The sequence below is a fragment of the Vicia villosa genome, unplaced genomic scaffold (genome assembly GCF_029867415.1).
Source record: "Vicia villosa cultivar HV-30 ecotype Madison, WI unplaced genomic scaffold, Vvil1.0 ctg.000451F_1_1_1, whole genome shotgun sequence".
Classification (NCBI taxonomy): domain Eukaryota; kingdom Viridiplantae; phylum Streptophyta; class Magnoliopsida; order Fabales; family Fabaceae; genus Vicia; species Vicia villosa.
The window spans coordinates 183,314-207,450 of NW_026705214.1; the positions used below are offsets into that span (position 1 = coordinate 183,314).

Consider the following 24,137-nt stretch of genomic DNA (forward strand, 5'->3'; position numbering starts at 1 on the left):
AAGGGGTGGAAGAAACAACTCCTTGTCCTTTGGGGAATATCCACGTGAATTTTGGGGAGACCGAGGGTGATGGTCCGTTGGATATAGCGGTTGAACAGGGGTTATTTAGTTGTGCTTTAAGGATTTGTAAAGGGACAGATGGCCAACTAAGTACCAATAAGAATAGTTTAGATGAAATATCTTTGTTTTCTGTTGACTCTAGAAAAGTAGTAGGAACTAGTGGTCAGTCTGCTCACTTCTCTTTTCCCAAGGAGGTGAGGCGGAAGTCTTTTAAGAAACATTTGAAAATTAAAAACATGTTGGATATTGTAGGCCCCACCAAAGATAAGGGATCAAAAGGAAAGAAATTAATTAAGAAGGATAGTGTTTTAAACAAGACAGTGGGCAGAAGGTTTCGCACGGTATCTAAGGCTCAAACAGCATCGGATAGCATTTCCGAACGTTCGATCTCGGCAGGAGCTGGAAGTTTGAAGGATTTTAATTTCTACGAAAATCACACTGAAGAATCTGACATCCTTAGGAGCAATTTTAGAATAAAGAATAATCTAGATTGCAATGTGGGGGATAAGATTTGGAAATCCATTTCTAATCTTGGAGTGGTGAAGAAGGATTCTACCAAAGATTACAATTATATTATTATGGAGATGGAGAAAAAAGATAGATTGAGAAAGGAAGGGGGGACGGCGCAAACCAACAATTGTCAATGATTGTGGGAACTATGAATATAAGAGGGGGTGGTCGTAGAATCAAAAGAAGGAGGGTTAGTCATATTATCAAAAGAGGGATGACAGACATTTTTCTTATTCAAGAGACGAAACTACCGTTGGTGTCTTATTCCGTTGCTAAGAGTTTTTGGGGGTCGGAGGGGTTTGACTTCTCGTTCTCTAGCTCCGAAGGTATGTCGGGAGGTTTGTTGATTATTTGGAAATCTTTTGGTATGGAGGTGCTTTGTAGCTTTAAAGGTATGGGTTTTTTGGGGATAAAAGTTAGACGGCATAATTCTATTTATTATATCGTGAACGTGTATTCTCCTTGTTCGTTGGTTCTTAAGAGAGAGTTGTGGGGGAATTTATTGAGGTTGAAATCTTCCCATTCGAATGGAGATTGGTTGATTGGCGGAGATTTTAATGCGATGAAGGATCGAGAAGAGAGAGTCGGAAGAATGATTTCTAGTAACAATATAGAAAATCGGGAGTTCTCTAAGTTTATAGACGAGAGTATGCTTGTTGATGTTCCGTTGAAATGGAAGAAATTCTCTTGGTTTGTCGGAAATGGGAAGGCGAAGAGTAGGATTGATAGATTTTTGGTAGCGGATAATATAATTCAAGATTGGGGTGTTGTGGGTCAATTTATTGGTAATAGAGATATTTCTGATCATTGCCCAATTTGGTTGGTGTTGGATCGGGATAATTGGGGTCCGAAACCTTTCAAATGCAACAATGAGTGGTTTTCTAACAAGGAGTTTATTCCTTTTGTTGAAAAGGAATGGAAAGCTATCCAAGTTTATGGCCGTGGTGATTTTATTCTCAAGGAGAAATTTCGTATTATTAAAGATAGACTTAGATAGTGGAATAGTTCGGTTTTCGGTAAACTTGACCTTGAGATAGAAGAAGATGTTAGAGTGATGAATATTGAGGTAGATGAAGATGATAGAGGGCTTGAGGAGTTGGCTTCGTATAAGAAGGCTTGTGGTAATTTTTGGATGAATCTCAAAATAAAGGAGAACATGCTCATTCAAAAATCGAGGATTAAATGGATGAATGATGGAGATTCAAATAGTAGATACTTTCATAGCATTATGAAGGAGAGGAGGAGGAGGAACCACATTGGTCCTCTTAACTCGGATAGAGGTGTGTTGGTTTCGGTAGAGAAGGTGAAGGAGGAGGTCCGGAATTTTTTTGGTTTAAAATTTGCAGAATTGGAGGTCTCTAGACCGGTGTTGGATGGTATGGTTTTCGATAAATTGGGGTTATTTGAGAGATCTTCTCTTGAGATTCCTTTTACGGAGGAAGAAATAAAGGAGGCGGTGTGGAGTTATGATGGCTCGAAGAGTCCGAGCCCGGATGGTTTCTCTTTTCTTTTTATTAAGAAATGTTGGATGTTTACTAAAGATGATTTTATGAAGTTCTTTAATGATTTTTACTCGGGGGCTTGCTTGTCTAAAACCATTACTTCATCTTTCTTGACATTGATACCTAAATCTACTAATCCTTTGGGATTGGAAGAACATAGGCCCATATTCCTTGTAGGTGTGGTTTACAAAGCTATATCTAAGCTTTTGGCTTGTAGATTGAAGAAGGTTCTAAATACTATTATTTCTCCTTGTCAAAGCGCTTTCGTTCCGGGAAGACAAATGCTAGATGGTGTGTTAGTGGCTAATGAAGTGGTGGACTTTTCTCAAAAGGAAGGTAAAAGTTGTCTTCTCTTTAAGGTTGATTTTGAAAAGGCGTATGATAAAGTGAATTGGGGCTTTCTTAGATATATGCTTAGAAGGATGGGGTTTGGCGATATTTGGATAAAATGGATGGAGGCGCTTATCTTTTCAAGCCATATGTCGGTTTTGGTGAATGGTAGCCCGACGAAAGAATTTGTGGTAGAAAGGGGATTGAGACAGGGAGACCCCCTTTCTCCTTTCCTTTATGTCATAGTAGCGGAAGGCCTTAGGGGGTTGGTGAACAAAGCGGTGGAGAATGGGGATTTTATGAGCTTTGATATTAATAGGGTGTGTAGCATTGATATTCTACAATTTGCGGATGATACTTTGTTAGTAGGAGATGGTAGTTGGAATCACATTTGCACGATCAAATCGGTTTTGAGGGCGTTTAAGATTGTTTCGGGACTTGGCATTAATTATCATAAAAGCAAGTTGATTGGAATTAATGTTAATTCTAATTTTTTGGAACATGCTTCTCACTTTCTTTCATGTAGGTTGGAGGAAAAAAATTTCACCTTTCTTGGCATTCAAATTGGTGCTAACCCGAGGAGGATTGCAACTTAGAGGTCTCTTTTTATCAAGCTAAAAAAACACTTTCTTCATGGAAGGTGCGATTTCTTAGTTTTGGTGGCCGTTTAACTCTTCTCAAATCCGTATTAAGTAGCCTTGCTATTTTTGCTATTTCTTTTTATAAAGCTCCGGTAGGGATTATTAAAGAAATTACTAGGGTGTGTACCATTGATATTCTACAATTTGCGGATGATACTTTGTTAGTAGGAGATGGTAGTTGGAATCACATTTGCGCGATCAAATCGGTTTTGAGGGCGTTTGAGATTGTTTCGGGACTTGGCATTAATTATCATAAAAGCAAGTTGAATGGAATTAATGTTAATTCTAATTTTTTGGAACTTTCTTGTCACTTTCTTTCATGTAGGTTGGAGGAAAAAAATTTCACCTTTCTTGGCATTCAAATTGGTGCTAACCCGAGGAGGATTGCAACTTGGAGGTCTCTTGTTATCAAGCTAAAAAAAAGACTTTCTTCATGGAAGGTGCGATTTCTTAGTTTTGGTGGTCGTTTAACTCTTCTCAAATCCGTATTATGTAGCCTTGCTATTTTTACTCTTTCTTTTTATAAAGCTCCGGTAGGGATTATTAAAGAAATTACTAGGATCCAAAGTATTTTTCTTTGGGGTGGGTGGGAGGGAGTTAAAAAGATTCATTGGGTGAGTTGGAAAACTTTATGTTTACCTCTTGAGAAAGGTGGTCTTGGTCATTGGGTGAGTTGCTCTTCTTAATAAATGGAGATGGAGGATTCTTGAGGAGGATAAGGCTTTATGGTACCAAGTGTTGAAGGCGCGATACGGTGATATTAGTTTGATAGTTGCTAATGGGGAAAGAGGAGGAAGGAGGGGGCTTCAAAATCAAAATCGTTTTGGTGGAGAGACATTATTTCCTTGTTCAAAGGAAAGTATGAGGATTTTTTTGGTAACAAGGTATCTTTTGAAGGATAGAAAAACACTTAGAAAGGGGGGGGGGTTGAATAAGTGTAGCTTTAAAACTTGTAAGATAAAAACAATTTGCACAATGATTTTTATCCTGGTTCGTTGTTAACTAAACTACTCCAGTCCACCCCCTTGGAGTGATTTACCTCACCTGAGGATTTAATCCACTAATCACACAAGATTACAATGGTTTCCCACTTAGACAACTTCTAAGTCTTCTAGAGTATACTGATCACAACCTGATCACTCTAGGAACAATCTGCTTAGATACCCTCTAAAACTTTCTAGAGTATACTGATCAACAACCCGATCACTCTAGTTCTTACAACTTAATGTAAACAAATTCTTTTAAGAGTTACAATGCTTCTTATAAAGCTATTATCACAACTGTGATTTTCTCTTAAGTTTAAGCTTAATCTCACTAAAGTATTACAACAGCAATGTAGTGAGGTTGATGATGAAGTTTGAGAGCTTTTTGAATTTGACAGCGTTTCTGTATATTTGCGCAAGTGTTCTTTCAGAATTCGTAACGTAGCTTCTCATCAGAACTTCATATTTATAGGCGTTTGAGAAGATGACCGTTGGGAGCATTTAATGCTTTGCATAATCCGTACAGCATTGCATTTAATGTTCCACTCTTTTGTCAACTACCTCGAGCCTTGCTTTCGTTGTGTCTACTGACATTGCCTTTCATAGCTTTCAACGTTCCTTTTGTCAGTCAGCGTAGCCTGCCAGCTAGTACTTGCTTCTGATCTAATGTTTGTGTGAACAACGTTTGAATATCATCAGAATCAAACAGCTTGGTGCAGAGCATCTTCTTGTCTTCTGACCTTGAAGTGCTTCTGAGTGTGATACCATGAGAACTTCAGTGCTTCTGCTTCTGATCTCAAGTCCTTCTGATGCTTCCATAGACCCATGTTTTGATTCTGCTTGACCATCTTCTGATGTCTTGCCAGACCATGTTCTGATGTCGCATGCTGAACCTTCTGAGTCAGTGCTTCTTGCGCTGATTTTGTGCATACTCTTTATATAATTCCTGAAATGGAAATTGCATAGTATTAGAGTACCACATTATCTCATACAAAATTCATATACATTGTTATCATCAAAACTAAGAATATTGATCAGAACAAATCTTGTTCTAACAATCTCCCCTTTTTTGATGATGACAAAAACATATATAAATGATATGAATTTGCGATCAGAATATCAGACGGCTAAAGACAATTACACAGCTATAGCATAAGCATATAGACATAGTGTGTGAATATGTCTCCCCCTGAGATTAACAATCTCCCCCTGAGATAAATAATCTCCCCCTGAAATAAATACTGGAAGAAATTTATAAATAAAGGACTTCCCTGAGTATTTTCCATTTCAGTTGAGCCGATCACATATGCTTAGATCTTCAGAACATTCACAGCTTCTGATTCTTGCTTCCATAGGACAGCTTCAGAGCTTGAATTTCTTCTAGAATCATTGCATGCTAGATTGTATCAGAACATTGTTGAATGTACCAGAGCATCATCAGAGCATCTCTACATCCTGAAATGTTACAGAACAAACTAAACGACAACAGTCAGAGCATGAATGAATCAGAACATAAGATATGTATCAGAACATATAATTATGTATCAGAGCAAACAATAATGTTTCAGAGCATATTTTAGAACTAAAAACATGCATCAGAACATATAAGGAATAAGAATGAGTTAGAGCATATTCTATCATCAGAATATCAAAACATTCTTCCTTTTTGCTTCTGATCTTGAAGCTTTACAGCACTCAGCTTGCTTCAAATTCCATGAGCTTGATTCTATACAGAATTGCTTTTCCCCATGTCTTTGCTTCTCATGTTGAGCTTTTAAGAAGATCTTCACTTCCTGCAAAACACTCAAAGACACAGAACTTGCAAATTCTTGTTAGAAATGTGGAGACTTTCTCCCAGCAACTGATAATATAAATCAGATCATTTATCACATTTTCTCCCCCTTATTGTCATAACATCAAAAAACATAAAAGATTCAGATGAAAAACAAACAATATGAGAGAAGGAAGGATAATTTTCATTGATTAGCAAAAAGATAATTTGTCAGAAGTACAAGGAGAATGCATAGAAAGCAGATGCAAAAACAAAGAGAAACTACTAAGACACAAAGACTAAGACGACCCTAGCTTAGACATAATCTTGGCCAGGATGTCATGAATCCCAGCATTGCTCTCAGTCTGCCTCTCCATGAAAGTGCGGAACTCAGCATTAGTAGTATCTTGCGCGTCCATGCGAGAAGATAGCTCAGCTTGGTTCTTCTGAATAACCTCTAGAGTCTTCACTAGAAGAGAGGGTTCACCAGAAGAAGCTTCACAACTTCTGTCCAGAGGGACAGCATTCTGAACCGCAGCTTCCATAATCAGATCATCACCTTGATTTTCCTCAACAAGAATAGACTCAGCAAGATGATCTTCAGCATCAGCTTCTTCCATAGAAGCATCTCCTTCATATTCTGCAACAAGCAGATCAGAATCTCCATTCTCAAGAGCTTGAAGAATGGCAGCAAGATTCCTTGGGGCAGAAGGACCTTCAACTTCTGGTGGATCAATAACTTCTGGAATGACCAAATTGGGGTCTTTCTCAGAAGGATTTTCCCTTAGAAAGTCGAACAAAGATTTGAAGTCTCCAGTCAGAACTGGATACTTAGGTCTCCAGACCACCATATCTCTGCAAGGATTGTCCAACAGCTCATCAACAAATATCTTCTCCTCAAGAACTATCATGTTTCTGATGGGATGATAATAGACACCATTATCAACCTCAAGAAGATAACTAGCATAACCAGGAGCAGCAGCCACTAGTCTCTTCTGAACAACCATAGCTCCAACTTGAAAATCCTGGCGAAAGCTTCTCCAGAGGTTTCTAGTAGAAACATCATCAAGATCATTGAAGAAGGCATCCTTCAAGAGATCCAGCCTACTGATAACTTCATTTCTGAACAACTCCAGGAAAATATGAGGTTCAGGTTCAGGAGGGTTGAAGGTGAATTTGTAGTCAGGGTAGAGAAGGCAGTATGGGTTGGATTTTCTGGTAGGAAGGAGATGTGATATAGAAGGTGGAGGTGCTGTGGTTGAAGAAGATGGAATATCTGGGGAGAGGGTTTATGAGGATGGTATATCAGTGGGGAGGATTGATGATGATGATGATGGGATATAAGAAGGTGTGGGAGGATAAACATTTAGTGGAGTGGGTTTTAGAACATGTGTAGAAAGAGATGGTGGAGGAGGATTTGGTATGGTAAAGGTGTTTTGAGGTTCAGAAGGAGGAGGTTGGATAGAAGATTGAGATTCAGAAGGAGGAGGTTGGATAGAAGATTGAGATTCAGAAGGAGGAGGTTGATATACTTGCCTGGAGAAGTTACCCGTTCTTATAGCTTCAAAAGAATCTACTTTAAGAGGGTCATAAGTGACCTTCTGCCTCTTAGCTTCTCTAACAGCTTCTTCTGCAGCCTTTCTCTTCAGCCTTGCTTCTTGCTTCCTTTGAGCCTTCTTCTGAAGATCAGCTTGAGAAGGAAGCACTCTTCCACGAATTTACGCAGGATCAACAGAAGATTGAGTTCTAACAGAAGCTTCCAAGTAATGCTTAAAGGCCTTGTGAAGTTCTGCTTGGAATAATGTAGCAAAGCCTTCCATAGGAGTTCTTCTAGACATAATATCTGGGAAGCTTGCAGGAGCAGAAGTTACATCTCTGATAAGTTGCATCCTTAACAGATCAACACCATTGAAGATAGGACCTTGAATAATTCCAAAGAACCTAGGCGTTCCAATAGTCCTTAGGGAGTCCATCAAATTACTTTCTATCAAAATATCTGAGATCATTCTGGCGAAAGGAATAGTATTTCTTTGAAGATGAGGATACTTCTCACGTTCTTCATCCCTTGACTCTTCAATAGCCAACTTCAGATTCTGAAAAAGAATGTTGGAGATGTTGAGTTCAATTCTTCTTCCAATGCAGAAGAGAGTGTATTTGTGATCAGGACTGATGTAAGAGGAGGAGAACGATTGCCTTCTGTGATGGAGAGAACCCAGAATAATTTCAGCCCACACTTGATAAAATGCCCTTAATGTACCAGTTTTATGAGATTCAATACCAGTAGCAAGTGAGATTTGTTTTTCAACCTGTAGCCATTTAACTCTACCATGAAGAGGACCAGAGCATCCTTCTTCATCATCCAGGTTGTACAGTTTCCTGATCAGTTTCTCAGTTATCACAACTTCATGCCCTAGCACGAAGGAGATGATAGCAGTTGGAGTAACGGTTGCATGAGCCCAGAAGTCTTTCACAAGAGTTGGATAAATTGGTCCAACCAATCTACCAAGATAATTTGACAAGCCTTGTTCCAAGATCCTTGCATCAGGATGGAAACCATTTGCTTTCAGATTTTCAAAATCCACAGCAGACTCACAAAGAACTTCCAACTCTTCAGTAGGAAAGGAGCAGGTTTTCAACGGAGCAAAATCACGCTTGCTCATAACCAGTTGAGTGGATGATACTTCTGTTTGGCTTGCATAGCTTGATGAAGGATTCATGGTGAAATGCTTGGTTTTAGAATAAAGCTAGGGTTCGTGCGATGAATGCAAAGAGAGAGACAAATGAATAGAGAGAAAGTGAAAAAGATGAAATGAAGATGAAGTGGGTATTTAAAAGATGAATAAAAGAAAATAATAAATGTAGTATGGTTTAATGAAATGATTACAGAAAAAAATGTGACAACAATTTGTATTTAATGAGAAATGACGTTAGGAGAGATAAAGTGACAAAATGAAATGATTTGCACAGTTACCTAGGGCGGCGTCTCCTCAACTGCACGCATTCTTGTCCAGAAATAGTAAACACGTGTTCGTTTTTTGGAAAGACTGGTGACAACTGTTTTGCTTTAAAAGAGCTTCTGAATCAACTTAGATAGTGAAACGTTAGTAATAACAGAATCAGAACTTCTAATTGATCATTATCAGAACTTCTTATAAACACATAATCCTAACACATTTCAGAATATACCCATACATAAGATCTTCTCATCTTCTCATTTTGGGCATAAATCCATACTGATATTTTTTAGAATGAACTTAAACCTATCTTCAGCAAGGGGTTTTGTAAAGATATCAGCCCATTGATGGTCTGTATCCACAAAGTTTAAAGAGAGAACACCCTTCTGAACATAGTCCCTAATGAAATGATGTTTAATCTCAATATGTTTAGCTTTAGAATGTAAGATAGGATTCTTAGATAAACATATGGCAGAAGTATTGCCATAGAATATAGGAATGTTACTCTCATATATTTGATAATCTTCTAGCTGACTCTTCATCCAAAGCATTTGTGTGCTATAACCAGCAGCAGCAACATATTCTGCTTCCGTTGTTGAGAGGGCAATGGTAGCTTGCTTCTTGCTGTACCAGGAGATCAGATGACTTCCTAGAAACTGACAACTTCCAGAAGTACTCTTCCTTTCAATTCTATCTCCAGCATAGTCAGCATCACAAAATCCTACTAAGTTGTATTCTTTAGATCTTCTGTAGACTAAACCAACATTAGTAGTACCTTTCAGATACCTCAGAATTCTCTTAACAACAGTTAAGTGAGATTCTCTAGGATCTGATTGGAATCTAGCACACAGACAAACACTGAATAGAATGTCAGGTCTAGAAGCAGTAAGATATAAAAGAGATCCAATCATACCTCTGTACAACTTCTGATCAACCTTCTTACTTACCCCATCCTTATCTAGAACACACGTTGGATGCATAGGAGTTTTGGCTTCTTTGCTTTCAGAAAGATTAAACTTCTTTAGAAGTTCCTTCACATACTTCGTTTGATGAACATAAGTTCCATCAGAAGTTTGATTGATTTGAATCCCAAGAAAATACTTGAGTTCTCCTATCATACTCATTTCAAATTCAGTCTGCATAGACTTAGCAAACTCCTTTCCAAGTGAAGCATTAGATGTTCCAAAAATAATATCATCAACATAAATTTGACAAAGTATGATATCCTTCTTAGATTTCTTATAGAAGAGAGTCGTATCCACTTGTCCTCTAGTGAAACCATTGTCTAGAAGGAAGGAACTTAATCTTTCATACCAAGCTCTAGGAGCTTGTTTCAATCCATACAATGATTTCTTAAGTTTGAAAACATGTTCTGGAGACTTAGAGTCTTCAAAACCAGGAGGTTGGTGAACATAGACTTCTTCATCTATATAACAATTTAAGAAGGCACTCTTAACATCCATCTGATACATAGTGATGTTATGTTGAGTGGCAAAGGAAATTAATAAGCGAATAGATTCTAACCTGGCCACTGGTGCAAAGGTTTCTGTATAGTCAATCCCTTCTTGCTGACTATATACCTGAGCCACCAGTCTGGCTTTGTTTCTTACCACTTCTCCCTTCTCACTGAGCTTGTTTCTGAAAACCCACTTTGTACCAATGATGTTGAATCCTTTTGGTCTAGGAACAAGATCCCATACATCATTCCTTGTAAACTGATTAAGTTCTTCCTGCATGGCAATTATCCAGTCTGGATCTTCTAGAGCTTGATCAACAGAAGTTGGCTCGATCAAAGAGACAAGACCTAATTGACATTCTGTATTGTTCTTAAGGAATGCTCTTGTTCTGATAGGATCATCTTTCTTCCCAAGGATCACATCTTCTGAGTGAGCTGAGGTGAGTCTAGAAGATCTTCTGACTGTTGGCTCTTCCGAAATTCTGAGATTCTCTAAAGATGCAGCAACTTGATCTTCTGATTCTTTGCTTCTGAGATTTTCAGCTTCTGAAACTTTGCTTCTTGGTTCTACAGCTTCTGATATATCAATATCTATATCTGCAAAATTCTCAAACTGCTTTGGCTTTTCAAGACCAAGCTTATCATCAAATCTGATATTGATTGATTCTTCTACAACCAATGTTTCAGTATTGTATACTCTGTAGCCTTTAGAGCGTTCAGAATATCCAAGAAGGAAACATTTTTGTGCCTTAGAATCAAACTTACCAAGATGATCTTTAGTATTCAGAATGAAACAAACACATCCAAAAGGATGAAAGTATGAAATGTTGGGCTTTCTGTTCTTCCACAATTCATAAGGAGTCTTATTTAGAATAGGTCTTATAGAGATTCTATTCTGAATATAACATGCAGTGTTTATTGCTTCTGCCCAGAAGTGCTTAGCCATATTGGTTTCATTGATCATGGTTCTGGCCATTTCTTGTAGAGTCCTATTCTTTCGCTCTACAACTCCATTTTCTGTAGAGTTCTAGGGCAAGAGAAATCATGGGCAATACCATTTTCTTTGAAGAACTCCTCAAAGAATCTGTTCTCAATTTCACCACCATGATCACTTCTGACCTTTATGATTTTGCACTCCTTTTCAGATTGAATCTGAGTGCAGAATTCAAAGAACACTGAATGAGACTCATCCTTGTGTTTTAAGAACTTTACCCATGTCCAGCGGCTATAATCATCTACGATGACTAATCCATATTTCTTCCCTCTGACAGATGCTGTTTTGACTGGTCCAAATAGATCAATGTGCAGAAGTTCTAACGGCCTTGAGGAAGAGACAACATTCTTAGATTTGAATGCAGGTCTGGAGAACTTGCCCTTCTGACATGCTTCCCAAAGAGCATCTAATTTGTATTTCAGATTTGGGAGTCCTCTGACCAGATTTAGTTTATTAATCTGAGAAATCTTTCTCAAACTAGCATGTCCTAATCTTTTGTGCCAGACCCATTGCTCTTCAGAAACAGACATAAGGCAAGTCACCATCTACTTCTCAAGATCTGAAAGATCAATCTTATAAATGTTGTTCTTTCTCTTGCCTGTAAATAGGATTGAGCCATCCTTCTGACTTACAGCCTTGCAAGACTTTTGATTGAAGATTATGTCATAACCATTGTCACTTAATTGACTTATGGACAATAAGTTATGCGCTAATCCTTCTACAAGAAGTACATTAGTTATGGAAGGAGAGTTACCAATACTTATGGTTCCAGAGCCAATAATCTTGCCCTTCTGATCTCCTCCAAACTTGACTTCTCCACCAGATTTAAGCACTAGGTCTTGGAACATAGACCTTCTTCCCGTCATGTGTCGCGAGCACCCAGAGTCCAGGTACCATGACATTTTGTGCTTTGCCTTATTTGCTGCTAAGGATATCTGCAACAAAAATTATCTTCTCCTTAGGTACCCACAATTTCTTGGGTCCTTTCTTGTTAGTTTTCCTCAAGTTCTGATTGAACTTGGGTTTAACATTATAAGTAACAGGAGGAACATCATGATATTCTTTAGGTTTGACAACATGATATCTTTTAGGTTGTGTCACATGCTTCTTGGTGTGTGTAGTGTGAAAACTCTGTGCATGTGAGGTGAGCCTGATATCATGTGAGTGGCCATATTTGAGCTGATCATACAATGGCTTGTATGTGATTTTCAAATCATCAACAGGTTCAAATTTATGTGAGGTATCACCCTCATAGCCAAAACCAAATCTTTTGTTTCCAGAAACACCATATATCATAGAAGCAAGATGACTTCTGCCAATACTTCTAGATAGGAACTTTCTGAAGCTCGAGTCATATTCTTTCAGAATATGATTGAGACTAGGAATGAATTTTTCTGATTCAGAAGAAGATCCACTATCTTTGGATAATTTTAAAACTTTTTCCTTCAGTTCAGAATTTTCCACTTCCAGCTTCTTAGTTTCAAATTCAAATTGCTTTTTCAGCTTTTTGTATTTGATACTAAGATGAGCCTTGAGTTCCAGAAGTTCAGTTAAACTGGAAACTAACTCTTCTCTAGATAGTTCAAAAAATACCTCTTCAGAATCTGATTCTGATGTAGATTCTGATCCATCATCCACTGTGGCCATTAGTGCAAGCTTTGCTTGCTCTCCTTCAGAGTCTGATTCTGATTCTGATTCAGAATCATCCCATGTTGCCATAAGACCTTTCTTCTTATGAAACTTCTTCTTGGGATTCTCCTTCTGAAGTTTTGGACATTCATTCTTGAAGTGTCCAGGCTCATTGCACTCATAGCAGATTACCTTCTTCTTGTCAAATCTTCTGCCTCCAGAAGATTCTCCTCTTTCAGGCTTCTTTGAACTTCTGAAGCTCTTGAACTTCCTTTGTTTGCTCTTCCAGAGATGGTTCACCCTTCTGGAGATCATGGATAGTTCATCTTCTTCTTCTTCTGATTCTAATTCTTCAGAATCTACTTCTTCAGCCTGAAAAGCGTTAGTGCATTTTTTATAATTAGATTTTAATGCAATAGACTTACCTTTCTTCTGAGGTTCATTAGCATCCAGCTCTATCTCATGGCTTCTCAAGGCACTGATTAGCTCTTCCAAAGAAACCTCATTCAGATTCTTTGCAATCTTGAATGCAGTCACCATTGGACCCCATCTTCTGGGCAAGCTTCTGATGATCTTCTTTACATGATCAGCTTTGGTGTATCCTTTATCCAGAACTCTTAATCCAGCAGTTAGCGTTTGAAATCTTGAAAACATCTTCTCAATATTTTCATCGTCCTCCATCTTGAAGGCTTCATATTTCTGGATTAGAGCAAGATCTTTGGTCTCCTTGACTTGAGCATTTCTTTCATGGGTCATTTTCAATGACTCATATATATCATAGGCAGTTTCCCTGTTAGATATCTTCTCATACTCAGCATGAGAGATAGCATTCAGCAGAACAGTCCTACATTTATGATGATTTTTGAAAAGCTTCTTTTGATCATCATTCATTTCTTGTCTTGTAAGCCTTACGCCAGTAGCGTTCACTGGATGTTTGTAACCATCCATCAGAAGATCCCATAAGTCACCATCTAGACCAAGGAAGTAACTTTCAAGTTTATCTTTCCAGTATTCAAAGTTTTCACCATCAAATACTGGCGGTCTAGTATAACCATTGTTACCATTTCCATTGTATTGCTCAGCTGAGCCAGATGTAGATGTAGGTGGTGGAGTCTCAACCATCTTGACTTAGTGTTTTTCTCTTCCTGAATCTTTTCTAAACACGGTTAAGTGCTTGCACCTTAGAACCGGCGCTCTGATACCAATTGAAGGATAGAAAAACACTTAGAAAGGGGGGGGGGGGGGTTGAATAAGTGTAGCTTTAAAACTTGTAAGATAAAAACAATTTTCACAATGATTTTTATCCTGGTTCGTTGTTAACTAAACTACTTCAGTCCACCCCCTTGGAGTGATTTACCTTACCTGAGGATTTAATCCACTAATCACACAAGATTACAATGGTTTTCCACTTAGACAACTTCTAAGTCTTCTAGAGTATACTGATCACAACCTGATCACTCTAGGAACAATCTGCTTAGATACCCTCTAAGACTTTCTAGAGTATACTGATCAACAACCTGATCACTCTAGTTATTACAACTTAATGTAAACAAATTCTTTTAAGAGTTACAATGCTTCTTATAAAGCTATTATCACAACTGTGATTTTCTCTTAAGTTTAAGCTTAACCTCACTAAAGTATTACAACAGCAATGTAATGAGGTTGATGATGAAGTTTGAGAGCTTTTTGAATTTGACAGCGTTTCTGTATATTTGCGCAAGTGTTCTTTCAGAATTCGTAACGTAGCTTCTCATCAGAACTTCATATTTATAGGCGTTTGAGAAGATGACCGTTGGGAGCATTTAATGCTTTGCGTAATCCGTACAGCATTGCATTTAATGTTTCACTCTTTTGTCAACTACCTCGAGCCTTGCTTTCGCTGTGTCTACTGACATTGTCTTTCATAGCTTTCAACGTTCCTTTTGTCAGTCAGCGTAGCCAGCCAGCTAGTACTTGCTTCTGATCTGATGTTTGTGTGAACAACGTTTGAATATCATCAGAGTCAAACAGCTTGGTGCAGAGCATTTGCTTGTCTTCTGACCTTGAAGTGCTTCTGAGCGTGATACCATGAGAACTTCAGTGCTTCTGCTTCTGATCTCAAGTCCTTCTGATGCTTCCATAGACCCATGTTCTGATTCTGCTTGACCATCTTCTGATGTCTTGCCAGACCATGTTCTGATGTCGCATGTTGAACCTTCTGAGTCAGTGCTTCTTGCGCTGATTTTGTGCATACTCTTTATATAATTCCTGAAATGGAAATTGCATAGTATTAGAGTACCACATTATCTCATACAAAATTCATATACATTGTTATCATCAAAACTAAGAATATTGATCAGAACAAATCTTGTTCTAACATCTTTTTCTTTAGGTAATGGCTTTTCCACATCTTTTTGGCATTCTTCTTGGTTGACTAGTGGTTGTTTGCGGGACACTTTTCCTTCTTTATTTTCGGCTTCGCTCTTGAAAGACGTCTCGGTGGGTGGCATGGGGGTTGGGTGGGAGAGGAGTGGAAATGGGGAGATCTAGGAATTGATTTTCCGAACAGCCCCGGTTTAATCGACGATTGGTTTTTGTTACAAGGTAAATTGAATCTTTTTTCTCCGAAGAAGGAAGGAAAAGATAAGGTGGTTTGGAACGATAACGCGGAAAACTCCTTCTCGGTAAAGGGTTGCTATGACTATCTTTATTCCTCTTTCATCCCGTGTGGTCCGGCCAATTTTAATGATAAGGCATTTAGTCTTATTTGGAAGATGAAAATTCCTCTCAAAATACAAGCTTTTGGATGTAGGTGTTTTATTGAGAAAATCCCTACAAAAGATTCGCTTCTTCGTAGAGGTATTCTTTCTAATCCCATTGATACTTCTTGTGTTTTTTGTGGTGCCAATACCGAATCTTGTTATCATTTGTTTATTGGTTGCCAAGTTGCCTCTTTAGTTTGGAAGGAAGTGGCCGGTTGGATAGATTTTATTGATGTGGGAATGGTTGATCTCATGGGTAGTTTTATGAGATGGTGTAGATTTTGTAATCATAAGAGGGTAAAAAAAGGAAAAGAAGGATGTGTGTGTCTAGCTACGATTTGGTGTTTGTTGAGCACTATGAATGGTATTATTTTTAGAGAGGAAGATTGGAGTGTTACAAATATCGTTTGGAACATTAAAGCTTTGCTTTGGAGGTGGTCCTTTATTGGGAATATTACACAAACCAATTGTAATTTTTACGAGTTTTGTAAAAAAACCCTTTGTTTTATATCTCTTAAATTTCATTTGGTGTGTAATTTTTCTTTTTCCGAGCCTTTTCTCGGATCTTTTGTAACCGAGTTTGAGAATTTTTGTTCTCCTTTAATGAAGCTTGCTTAAAAAAAAAGAGATATCAAAATTAAATAATATATAATACTAAATTATATAATATATTTTAGAAAAAAATGTTATACGTGCTTTGAATAAATATTTAATTTAATTGTTAATCTTTAATATATATTTAAATAGTTAACGTTAAATTATTTCCACAAAATTAATTAAGTTATGTATTTTAATCAAACATGGGATCACAAGGTAAGGTTCATAGTATGTTGCATCTTAAGATTTATTTAACAATGTTACTATAGAGTAATTTAACATCTATCTAATAAGAAATGAGATTATTTTCCGGAATGTTTCTTGAAGTGTTTCCGATACCGTTTGGAGAATTAAGGCTCTCATTCGGAGGTGGTCTTTCATAGGAAAAATTACCCGCACCAATTATAACTTCTATGATTTTAGCAATGATCCTTTGCTTTTCCTTCTTAGGTTGTATTTGGTGGTTAATTTTTCTTCCGGATGAATTTCTTCTTCGATTTTTTGTAATCGTTCGTAGAACTTTTGGTTCTTTAATATATCTCTTGATTAAAAAAAAAAATAACTCAAAGTCTAATACAAATAGTTTTTGCATAGAATCAATAATCATAGAATATAAACAAAAACATTAAAAATATATGCAAAAATTGATTTCAAAAATTAATAAAAAATAGACATTCTTATTTAAAATCTATTTATTTAATTTTGACAAAATGTCAATATTTATCGATACATTTTATTGAATAGCATCACATAAAACATATGAATTATTTGTTAATTATTCATTTGAAGCACTAGTACCTGCAACATAAAAAACAACTTTATACAAATATATATTTATATTTATATACATTTATGTATAATAAGTGATAAAGAGGAGAGAAAGAAAAAAAATACCATTACTTATGTGAAGCATCATAATATGGTGGATGTTTGCAATCTTTAATACATGGTCCAAAGCATTCTGGAAAATTATGAGATACACCGCTGCAGTAAAAGAAACATTTAACCTTACATGAAGCTACTGAGCGATTCTTAAAATCTGGAGGTTGAGTAATGCATTCAACTTGTATTGTAAACATCATTATTATCAACATCATCACAATACATTTTCTAATTTGACTCATTGCCATTACTCTTATCAATGTTTTTTCTCTCTAGACAATTATTTATAGCTAACATTTTCTTTTGTTTTATTAAATTTATTTGATAACTTTAATTATTCGATAAATAATTATTATGTCATATTATTAAAAATCAATAAACTTTTTGATCACTATTATAAATAAATATATTTTTTGTTTCATTCAACTAGTGAAGTGATGTATGTAATCTGATATAATTTAGATATATTAATTGTTTAATGAATAAAATAAAAAGTTTTAAATAAAATTTTGATTCCTCTATTTTAACTGATTCAGGAAATTAATTTTTCTATTTTAAATTTAAATAATTTTGATTTTAATTTTAAATTTAAACAGTCTCTCTCATATTTTTGTACTTAAAAATTAACAATGTTTTTATTTTTTTTAATAACAAATTACTTGTTAAATATGATAAATTATCTATTATATAAATTTATTATTGAATTTGTAGATAAAAATATAAGTTAAAAATAAAAATCTCATCAATTTGTTATGAAAAAAAGTGAGAGAATGACTAAACTTGTTTAAATATAAAATAAATAAACTAAAATATTTAAATTTAAATTATGAAGACTCATTTCATGAATCAAACAAAATAAAAAGATTAAAATTATAATCTAGCTTAATATAAATAAAATGTACTTATTATAATTACTAGAATGTGTACTATTGTGAAAAAAAAAGTTTGTCTTTTTTTTTAATTTTTCTTATTCTAGAAATTTTGCTAACTTGGAAACTTTATTTTACCTACTTTTAATAAAACTATCCATCTTCATAATTTTATTACTATCTATTTCACAAAATATTCAAAAAGTATAGATTTGTTTCTATGTTGAAAGAGATTAAAATTTTAAAAAACAAATATATAGTATGAATGAGAATTATTAACATCAGTCGTCAGATTTAATCAACGTTTAAGATTTATTGATTACATATTAAGAGTACCTTATTAATTTTTTATCCATTATGATGGATATTAAAAAATTCCATATAAAAAGTATGAAGATGAACTGAGTTTTCATAACATTATGGTTTATATTGAAACTAGAGTCAAAGAATCTAAAGCTAAGAGTATTAGAGATAAACTGAGTTTTCATAACATGTACATAGACAACTATACTAATCATGCTAATGGTAGGCTGTGGATCTCTTGGGATGTGAATAAGTATGATATTAAGAAGATTCTTAGCACTGATCAAGCAGTGCATTGTGGTGTTCATGATCAACAGGGGAAGTTTCAATTTTATCTGACTGCTGTTTATGCTCATAACACTTTGGCACAAAGGAAAACTTTATGGCATACTATTATCAATCTCCATACTACTGTTCAGGGGCCTTGGTGCATTATTGGGGATTTCAATAATGTATTAGGAGCACAGGACAGAATTGGTGGAAGGATGGTGAAAGAAGCTGAGTATAGGGATATGCAAGAGATGATGACCATGACTGATTTGAATGAGATGGACAGCAGTGGAGATTTCTTTACTTGGAATAATAGACAGAGTGATGGAACCATATACTCTAGAATAGATAGAGTTCTGGGCAACTTGGAGTGGTTTCAGTATAGCAATGCCTACAAGCTGCAGTACTTACCTCCTAGTGTTTCAGATCATTCTCTTTTGTATCTTAATCATAAGAATTTCAAGCCCAAGACAAGAAGATTTAAATTTCAGAATTGTCTCACTGAGATGGAAGGATTCAAGGAGATTGTGGAAAAGAGTTGGAACGAGCCTATTACAGGTAATGCCATGTATATCTTGTGGAATAAGCTACAGAGACTTAAACCTGTTCTTGCTAATTTCAGTAAATCTCTCTCCCAGCTTAAAGTAAAGCTGGAGGCTACCAGGGGCGATTTGGAAGAGGCTCAGTTAAATTTGCAAAATGATAGGTGGAATCCTGTTCAGATTAACAAAGTCAGAGAACTTACTGATACTCTGAATCAACTGAACACTCTTGATGAGAGTCTTCTCCAACAAAGGGCTAAAATTGATTGGCTAAAGAAGGGTGACTGTAATTCTGCCTACTACCATGCCACCATTAAGGCTAAGAGTCAGCACAGAAGCATGGATATGCTGCAGCTTGAGGATGGTACTTATATCACTGAGCAAAAGGATATTCAGCAAGAAGTCATGAGGTATTACACTAGCATCATGGGGAGCAGAGCCAGATCACTCAAACATGTGGACATAGAGGCTATTAGGAGAGGTAAGCTTGTCACTATGCAACAAGGATTAGACCTTGTGAAGCAGGTTACTGAAGATGAGGTTAAAGAAGCTCTCAATGGCATTGGTGACCTGAAAAGTCCTGGTATTGATGGCTATGGTGCCAAATTCTTCAAGTCTTGCTGGTCCATTATAAGATTAGAGGTCCTAAATGCTGTCCAGGAATTCTTTCTTAAAGGCAAGTTGTATAAAGCTTTTAATAGCACTGTGGTGACCCTCATTCCTAAGCATGCTAAAGCTGCAACTATTAGGGATTACAGACCTATAGCAGGTTGTACCACATTTTACAAGATCATCTCCAAGGTTCTAACTAATAGGTTAAGTAAGATCCTCACTGAGATTATTCACCCTAGCCAAGCTGCTTTCATACCAGGGCAGCAAATCCATAATCATATTATGCTTGCTACTGAGTTATTGAAGGGCTACTCTAGGAAAGAAGGAACTCCTAAATGCATGCTGCAATTAGATATTCAGAAAGCCTATGACATGGTGGATTGGAAGTCCCTTGAGTGTATATTATATGAACTTGGCTTTCCTAAGATTTTCATTGATTGGATCTTGCTTGGTTCTTCCACAGTCAGCTATAGATTCAATATAAATGGTGATTATTCTGAAATCCTGGAAGCTAAAAGAGGTGTGAGGCAAGGGGACCCCATCTCCCCCTTGCTGTTTGTTATCATCATGGAATACTTGCAGAGAATTATGGTTAAGATGAAGAGTGATCCTGATTTCCATTTTCATAGCAAGTGTGAGAAACTTGGCATAACACACTTGGCATTTGCTGATGATGTTCTACTGTTTAGTAGAGGTGACTATAATTCTGTGAACTGTATGCTGAAGGCCTTTAAAACTTTTTCTGATTCTACAGGTCTAAATGTAAACCCTCAGAAGTGTCAATTGTTTTGTGGTAGCATGGATATGGAGGTCATTGAAAGAATCAAGCTGCAGACCCAATTTGGAGTTGGTAACCTACCTGTCAGGTATCTGGGTGTTCCATTATCCAGTAAAAAGTTGCACCTAATTCACTATATGCCTCTTATTGACAGGATTACTAATAGAATCAAGCACTGGTCTCACAAGCTTCTGAGCATTGCTGGTAGAATGCTTCTGGTCAAGAGTGTTTTCCTAGCCACTACTCAATATTGGATGATGTGCTTCCCCTTGCCTAAAGCAGTCATCCATAAGATTGAGGCTATCTGCAGAGCATTTGTGTGGACAGGTAAAGATAAAGGGAGGAAAAGCCCTGTTGGTTGGCAGCAGGTCTGTAGACCCATCAAACAAGGAGGTATGGATATCATCAATATGGGCATTTGGAACCAGGTTGCTTTGCTCAAATGCCTCTGGAATATTGCCAACAAAATGGACAATCTTTGGGTTAAGTGGGTGCACTTTTACTACCTGAAGAGGAACTCTATATGGAATGCTCCTATTCCATCCAACTGTACCTGGATCATGAAAGCTATATTGGATAGAAGAAGTGATGTCCAAGAACATCAGCAAACATGGCAGATGATGCAGAGCACAGGCAAATTCTCCATGAAAAGAATGTATGAGAAGCTGATCCCTGCTGCTCCTAATGTGAACTGGAGTAGTCTGATTCAGCACAATCAAGCGAGGCCTCGAGCTGTAGTTTGCTTATGGTTGGCTTGTCAGGATCGCTTGGCTACTAAAGTTAGGCTCAAAAGAATTGGGATTCTGCAGAATGAGATTTGTAGCTTTTGCAACGATGGCCCTGAAGACTTTAACCATCTCTTAATTGAGTGTAGAATCTGCTCTGTTGTCTGGAAGAATGTTCTTCAATGGCTCCAAGTGAGGCATATACCTTGTAACTGGCTGGAGGAAATCACTTGGCTAACCAGCAATACGCGTGGGAAGGGCTTTATGCAGAACATGCTTAAGCTCTCAATAGCTGAAACTGTTTATGGTTTGTGGATATATAGAAATACCAATATTTTTGATAGGGATAATGTGGATAATACTGATAGTGTTGCTAGGAAAATTGTTGATATGATAATTCAAAGAGGGTGGATGAAACCCAAACATAGGGACAAACTTGCTTTGCTCATGTTATAGTTGGTTTAGGTTTGGCAGGATCTTCTTGATCGCCTGATTGTATTTGTTTTTTGGAATATATTATATCTCTTTTATTTCAAAAAAAAAAAAAAATTCCATATAAAAAGTATCTTTTCAAAAAAAAAAATACTTTAATTATTATAATATTATGAAAAAAATAAATTTTTTTGAGAATTATTACAATTAATATTTAAATGTTATCACAATATATTTTTTTATTTTCATTATTATTCTAACTCCATTTTAATTTGATCTATAATTTATTTAGAATGAAATTTTTTTTTAATACTTCATAATTGATATTGATTTGTTTTTATTTAATTTTGAATAATACTATGAATATAAAATGTAATTTATACTTTAGAATTCATATAACTTTATTCTTCACATAATTATAAATATAACATATTATTAATTTGTCACTTATATTTTCATTTAATTAAAAAAATTAAGAATGTAAATTTATTACTTATATCTTGATTCAGATGATTTATTTATTTTTAAATTAAATTTTTTCTAAGCATTTTAAATATTTTTAAAAAAATTTATTACTTATATTTTTATTTGATTAAAAATATTGAAGAAAATGAAATTATTACTTATATTCTTAATTGATTAAAAATATTGAAGAAAACAAAATTATTACTTATATTTTAATTTTATAGATTGATATATTTGAAAGTTTGAAATATTTTGTTTTTTGCAAGTTATTATTGCGACTTTTTTAAATTAAAACACATTATTGATTTATCAAATATATTTTAATTTGATTAAAAATATTAAGAATGTAAAATCATTACAAATATATATATATATATATATATATATATATATATATATATATATATATATATATATATATATATATATATATATATATATATATATATATATATATATATATTTGGTTGAATTAATTTTTTTAATAAGTAATGATTTTATTAAACTCCACAGGAAGAATTACAAACTGGAAAACACATCACGTGGTTCACCTCTTGATATATTTAAGAAGTAAAGTATTCCAAATATAAAAATTACAACAAATAAAGAAAACGTTGATAGACCTAAAACATTTCTAAGACACTAAAATGATCGAAGTAATACAATCATCGAAATTAAATATATTACTGTAAAACCTTATTAATGATATTTCTGTTTTGTTTTGATTACTAGATGGTCAATCCTAAAGATCAACTTAGACATCTTAAGATTTACTTAATAATTTATTTGAGAATGGTTTTTACATACAATCAAATGGTTTTTCCCTAACTCGAAGTCAAGCACAAATGGTTTTTGCATATAATCAAATCTATGAATCAATGATCATAGAAAATAAACAAAAATATTAAAAATACATACAAAACTTAAAATAAAAAATAGACATCCTAATTTAAAATATGTTTATTTAATTTTGACAAAATGTCAATATTTATCAATACATTTTATTGAATAGCATCGCATAAAATATATGAATTATTTATTAATTATTGTAACTCCGATTATAAACCCCACAAGCACATCATGTATTCACTTGAAGCACTAGTACTGCAACATAAAAAAAAACTTTATAAAATATATCTATATATACAAATTTATGTATACATTGTGATATGTTAAAAAAAAAAGACTAAATAAATGATAAAGAGAAAAGATAAAAAAAATACCATTACTTATGTGAAGCATCATATGGTGGATGTTTGCACTCCTCAACACATGGTCCAAAGCAATCTGGAAAAGGAGGATCAGCTACAAAGCTGCTGAGGGCTTCTTTGGCGGCTTAAAATCTGGAGGTTGACTGCATTCAACTTGTATTGTAAACATCATTATTATCAACATCATCACAATACAATTTCTAATTTGACTCATTGCCATTACTCTTATGAATTTTTATCTCTCAATCTAAATTAAAATTCACAGCTTTGTAACGTTTTAGAGTCCGCACAACACTCACTAAGCAAAAACAGCTGCGTTAGACCATATGTATAACCAACATTTTTTTATAGTAGATTTACAATAAAATAATATAAATTTTGTAGAATGTCTATTCCGGAACACTGGTTAAAAGATTAAAAAAGAAAGTTAAATATTATTTAATAAAATAAAAAGATATGTTTTTACCAAAAATATATGTAATCAACGTATTGAAAACATAAATAATTAATTTTTTAAAGAATATTCCGTGTATTTAATGCATTGAATCTAAAATATCTTTTTTATTTAGAATGCTTAACTATTACCCCGGAGGCACTCGTTAGTATGATCCTAAATTTTTTAACTATTCAATAAATAATCTTTATGCCATTTTATTAAACATATATAAACTCTCCAATCATTATTATAAATAAATTTAACTAAACCAACATTTGCAACTCGATTTGAGAATTAAATCGTTGAATTGGATTCATGAATCAAATGAATTGAATATGAGCTTAAAAATAAGTTCGTTAACTAAATTTAAAAATAATCGTTAATTTTGATCATTCTATTTAACATATCAAATAATTTCCGATTGATGTTAAATTTTATGGACAT

At 35.0% G+C, this 24,137-nt stretch overlaps 1 protein-coding gene across 1 annotated transcript; it reads left to right on the plus strand.

Moving 5' to 3' along the window:
• The first annotated feature begins 703 nt into the window (after positions 1 to 703).
• LOC131628395 (uncharacterized) lies at positions 704 to 1,567 on the plus strand. The gene has a single exon (XM_058899221.1). The coding sequence runs from the start codon at positions 704 to 706 to the stop codon at positions 1,565 to 1,567; it is 864 nt and encodes a 287-aa protein (XP_058755204.1).
• The last annotated feature ends 22,570 nt before the right edge of the window (positions 1,568 to 24,137 follow it).